Source organism: Nymphaea colorata, unplaced genomic scaffold, assembly GCF_008831285.2.
Source record: "Nymphaea colorata isolate Beijing-Zhang1983 unplaced genomic scaffold, ASM883128v2 scaffold0001, whole genome shotgun sequence".
In the NCBI taxonomy this organism is placed as follows: domain Eukaryota; kingdom Viridiplantae; phylum Streptophyta; class Magnoliopsida; order Nymphaeales; family Nymphaeaceae; genus Nymphaea; species Nymphaea colorata.
The window spans coordinates 661652-667651 of record NW_022204507.1 but is presented as its reverse complement, the minus strand read 5'-3'; the positions used below and the strand labels follow the sequence as shown (position 1 = coordinate 667651).

The 6000-nt window shown below is 40.7% G+C and overlaps 1 protein-coding gene across 1 annotated transcript; it reads left to right on the top strand.

Annotated features, from left to right (window-relative positions):
- Window positions 1–1321: 1321 nt before the first annotated feature.
- LOC116267863 (uncharacterized) lies at window positions 1322–1903 on the top strand. The gene has a single exon (XM_031649802.1). It carries the CDS (start codon window positions 1322–1324, stop codon window positions 1901–1903), a length of 582 nt encoding a protein of 193 aa, XP_031505662.1.
- The last annotated feature ends 4097 nt before the right edge of the window (window positions 1904–6000 follow it).

Sequence of the window (6000 nt, the reverse complement as noted above, 5' to 3'; positions counted from 1 at the left end):
AAGAACAAAACATGAACAAAGTAGGACACAAGAAAAAAAAAACGGAACAAGAACACAAGAAAAAGAAAAGCAGGACACAAGAAAGAAGAAATGTAAGTATGCCACTCTATGGTTAAAGAATGGGAAGGATGCACACAAAGAAGCAACCTTTTTCAAATTTCAGGTAGTTTAAAGAATTGGGAGGGGTTATCAGCATTATACCTCTTTGACTTGCTTTTGGATGGGGAATGACTGAATGAGTGAAGAAGGCTGCATGTAGAGCCACCGAGCCGGAAGGTGCTAGGTCCGTCTGAAACCGGCAAAAAGTGTTGGCTAGGTCCTTCTAAAAATGGCAAAGACACATGGGGCACTGTATTCGTGAAAGAAAGTCAGACAGAGGTGAACGAAAATAGGTGAGATTGATCACTAAGATGTGTGTGTGTGTGTGTGTGTGTGTGAGAGAGAGAGAGAGAGAGAGATGAAATGTGCATACATTGGCTGGCTATGGCCGGATGATGGTGCAGCAGCAAGGCTCACGATTGCTGGTTGGTCGACGGAAGAGAGAGAGTGAGTAGTTGAAAAGACGAAAGCAATTGTTGACATATGTGGTATTTGGGTCTGGATCTGGACCCGATCCAGTGTCTGGTTATGACCCTACTTAACAACCCTAATTTTAGTGAGTTAATGAAAGTTTATGAGAGAGAGTGCCTGGTTGCTAGTGGGGACCAGTCCTCCCTCAACCGTGGTTTTTTTCCCTCTTGTTGAGGGTTTTTTTCACGTTACATCGTGATCTTCTCTTCGTTTCGTTTCTACATGGTATCAGAGCCAGGTTCCCTGGAAAGAAGTTTGAATCAACTTGCTGCCGTGAAGAAAAGTTTCTCTTTGGCCTGACTCTGCTGTGAAGTTCGGGTTGAACCTCCACCATTGTGTCTGCCGCCTCTGCACAGTTGCTCTCTTGTTTCGTTGTGTGCATTCGTTCTCTTGTTGTTGTGTTGAAGCTTGATAATGGCAGAGTCAACTTCGTATATTGTCAATATGGGCCAAGCTGATGTAGGGGGTGTTAGAACTGAAAATATACGTGTTCAGGTCACCACTATTCGCCTTACCAAAGAGAACTACCTCCAATGGTCCGCTGCTATGACTATGGGGATCGCAGGTCGAGGCAGAATTGCGTATATAAACGGGAGGAAGATTGAACCGACAGAGACTAATGTTGCTTGGGACACATGGTTCTCAAGGACAACCAAGTTAACACTTGATTGTCAACTCTGTGTCCCTCGAGATTCAACCCCTCAGTCTTTGCAAGAGGACTGCGAGGGATATGTGGGTTATACTTGAGCAGATGTATAGCCAAAAGAAGAAAATTGTTCAGGTGTATCAGTTGAAGAATGATGTCTATTCTCTACGACAAGGTGATCACTCTGTAGCATATTTCTATGCTGCCTTGAAATCTAAGTGGGAGGAACTTGACTACTACTATGATGAAACTTGGGATTGTCTGCAAGTTCAAGTGTGTTATTTAGCCAAAGAATGGGAGAATAGGGTATTCCTATTTTTAGCAGGGTTGAATGATGATTTTGAAGGTATAAGGAGTCAAATCCTTAATTCTAACAGACTACCTAATATTGAAGATGTTTACTCTCGAGTAGAAGCTGAAGAACAACTACGCCTTGTTATTACTAGAAAAAGGAGGGATCACATTTCGTATAATGGGAGGTCTGCTCTTGTTAGCCATGGTCCTATAAGAGCTGTCGGACCTCCTGGCAAGTGCACTCACTGCAAGAAGACTGGTCATACAGTGGCTTTTTGTTGGGACCTCCATCTTGAAAAGAAGAATAGTCGAGGGAAACCTTCTAGTGGGAAGAAATCTACTTCTGATGCTACCAACTCTAGTGGAGGGAAAGCCTCTATCTCAGCTAAATAGATTCATGAGCTTTGTGCTTATCTAAGTCAGATTGATGTTGGTCAGGCGTAAGTGTCAGATGATGTGAAGGTTAACCATATTTTGGTCATTTTTGGTAAAAAGGTAATTCTTGTATGGAAGAATGGATTGTTGACAGTAGTGTAACCCATCACATGACTGGCAATCCTAAGTTTTTTCATGAGTATAAGCTATCTTCTGGAAAGGAACGTGTTTCTCTTGTGGATGGTTCATTTACCTCTATGGCAGGAAAAGGGAGTCTTTCTTTGTTAAACAAATTTTTAGTGCATGGTGTCTTGCATGTTCCTCATCTTCCCTTGAATCTGTTATCTGTTAGCAAGATTACTAAGGAGTTGAACTGTGAACTCATATGCTTTGCAAATCGTTGTGTTTTGCAGGACTTGGTGACAAAGAAGATGATTGAGATTGGTTTGGTATTTGAAGGCTTATATAGACTTCTCATCTGTGTGGTCAATGCTCTTATGACGGCAGTTAGCAGGACCGAGAAGAAGAGAGAAGATTGTCTTCTATTCTTGTATTAGCATGAACACCTTGGACATCTCCCTTTTGGAGTTTTAAAACAGTTATTTCCTGAGTTATGTTCTAGTTTGGACATATCTATGATATCTTGTGATGTATGTCAGTTTGCTAAACATGTTAGGGCTTCATATCCTATTTTCAACAGTCGTACTAATGAAGTTTTTTCTTTGATCCATTCTGATGTGTGAGGGCCTTCATGAATTCATACCCGTTGTGGTTTTCAGTATTTCATAACATTTATAGATGATTACTCACGAACTGTCTTTGTTACCTGTTGAAAGATCGTAGTGAAGTGCCTCATGTCATAGAGACCTTCATTCTTCTTGTGGAGAACCAATATGGTGGTTCTGTTAAGACCTTTCAGTCTGATAACGCTCGTGAGTATGTGTATCATGTTGTTGAAGATTTCCTTCGAAAAGGGGGATTGTTCATGAGACATCTTGTAGTTATACCCCTCCTCAAAATGGGGTTGCTGGGAGGAAAAACCGTCAGTTGCTTAATGTCACCAGAGCCCTCTTGTTACAAATGAATTTTCCAAACATTATTGAGGAGATGTTGTTCTTACCAGTGCATACTTGATTAACCGCATGCCTAGTCGTGTGTTAAATGGGCGGATTCCCCACTCTATGCTTTTAGGGAATCGTCAACCTTTCATGGTTTCACCTCCCCCCTCGTGGATTTGGGTGTGTTTGCTTCATTCATGATAACATCCCTAATGTTAAAAAACTTGATCCAAGGTCAATGAAGGGAATATTTGTTGGGTATCTTCCTACTCAAAAGGGGTATAAGTGTCTTGATCATACCACTAGTCGAGTTTATGTTACCAAGGATGTCATATTCTTGGAACATGTCTCTTATTTTTGTGAGAATCCTCTTCAGAGGGAGAAGTGTATGTCAGGAAAAGAGTATTCTCCGAGTCAGGAAATTCAATTTACAGAATTTTTAGAGTACAAACAAGAAGAGAGTCCACCTATTGAGCTGCTTGAATAGGAGAGAAATGAAGAGTGTTCCACTCGGACAGAAGAGGAATGTAATCTCTTGTTTGGGCAGGTGTACTCTAAGAGAAGAGTTCGTACAGATAAGGTGACTACTGGTGAGAATTATACTCCTAATCCCAATCCTACTTCTTCCCTGGATGACCCAAGTTGTGCTCAGAAGAAACCTATTGAGGAAGACATTCAGACAGAAACTGAAAAGGAGGAGCTTCCCATTGCCCTGAGAAAGGGTGTCAGGTCATGTACTCAACACCCTATTGGTAACTTTGTGTCATATTTTAGACTGAGCACGGATTACAAATTTTTTGTATCATCTCTGTCTTTGGCTGTGATTCCCAGGATTGTTACAGAAGCTCAGAGTGATCCCAAGTGGACTCATGCTATGCAAGAAGAGATGAAAGCCTTGAGTAGAAACCAGACATGGGAAGTGGTAGAGATCCCTGAAGCAGATCATCAGGTTGGATCCAAGTGGGTCTACCTCATTAAGTATAAACCAGACGGGAATGTTGAGAGGTACAAAACTAGAATGGTTGCCAAGGGGTTTAGTCAGAAATATGGGATCGACTACTTGGAGACGTTTGCTCCTATTGTGAAGATGAAGACTGTTAGAGTTATTATTTCTTTAGTAGTGTTGAAGGAGTAGAAGATGTGCCAACTTGACGTTAAGAATGTTTTTCTCAATGGAGATCTTAAAGAAGAAGTGTATATGTGTATGCCCCTAGGTTATGAGAAACCGAGAAAATGTTGTAAACTGAAGAAGGTTTTGTATGGGCTCAAACAGTCTCCCCAAGCATGGTTTGAATGTCTTAGACTTGTTATGAGAAAACATGGCTACAAACAAGGAAACAGAGATCATACTCTGTTTGTAAAGAGGATGAAAGATAAGGTTACTCTTTTGTTAGTCTATGTTGATGATATGATTGTTACAGGTGATGATAAATATGAGATAATAAGATTAAAGGGTTTACTGGTTGCTGAATTTGATCTCAAGGACCTTGGCAAACTAATATATTTTCTTGGTATTGAAATTGCTAGATCAGGTACGACCCTTATGCTAAATCAAAGGAAGTATACTTGGGATTTACTGAATGAGATAGGAAAACTAGGGTGTAGACCGGCTTCTACTCCTCTAAATGTTGGACACAAACTTAGTATTAAGGATGAAGAACCTCTTTGTGAAGAAGCTAAGGGGAGATATCAACGTCTAGTTGAAAGATTGATCTACCTCACTTTAACTAGACCTGATATCACCTTTATCGTTAATGTAATGAGTCAGTTCATGCATGCGCCTACAGATACTCACTTGAAGGTTGTTGATAGAATCTTATGTTACTTGAAGAGGAATCTTGGAAATGGACTTCTATATATGAAACAAGGACCTATTGAGATTGAAGGGTATTCAGATGCAGATTGGGCAGGTTGTGTTGATACTAGAAGATCCACTTCAGGGTACTACTTGGGGGGAAATCTGGTTGTTTGGAGAAGCAAGAGACAAGATGTTTGTTCCCGCTCAAGTGCAGGGGCTGAATATAGGGTTGTTGCTACTGGAGTGTCAGAATTATTGTGGCTGAAAGTATTGCTGACTGATATTGGGATAGAGACTGAAGGACCTATGAAGATGTACTGTGATAACAAGTCTACAATCAATCTGGCCAACAACCCCGTGTTACATGACCGAACAAAGCATGTTGAGATTGACCGTCACTTCATTCAGGAGAGAATTGATGCCAGAGTGTTGATTTTACCATATGTGAAGTCTGAAGACCAAACTGTGGATGTTAAGTCTTACTAGTCACTCCGGTTGAGAGAAATGTATCCAAGTTGGGCATGTTTGATATGTATGCCCAACTTGAGGGGGAGCGTTGACATATGTGGTATTTGGATCTCTTATTTGGGTCTGGATCTGGACCCGATCCAGTGTGTGGTTATGACCCTACTTAACAACCCTAATTTTAGTGAGTTAATGAAAGTTTATGAGAGAGAGTGTCTGGTTGCTAGTGGGCACCAGCCCTCCCTCAACCGTGGTCTTTTTCCCTCTTATTGAGGGTTTTTTCCACGTTACATCGTGCTCTTCTCTTTGTTTTGTTTCTACAACAATGAAGAAGCAAGCATGAAGAAAATGTGTTTTACATTTGTTGTAAGCTAGTGAACTTTTTGCCAACTTGATGAATCAGTTTATCTGAGTCAATTGTTTTTAAATATCGAGCCGAGTTGAGTTTACACCAATCGAGTTTTTGCAACTCGAACTTGACTTGTTTATCATTTTGAGTATAAGTGTAAGCTCGAACTCAAGCTAAGTTTTTTCTAGCGAGTTCGAATGGAGCCCGAGTTGGATCAACTTAGTGTGCAGCCCAGTGACGTCCTACCATGCTACTAGTAATGTGCATTAATGCCCTTAAAAGTGCACTACTGAATTTCCCAATTCAAGTGGCTGAGACATGAAGACACTGATGGGCTTTTCTCTTCACATCGCACAGCGTCTTTACACTTTGTGTATCTAGAATAGAAGGAGTAAGTAAACTAAAAAATAATAATATGACTTGAACTGAAGTGAAATGTGTCAAA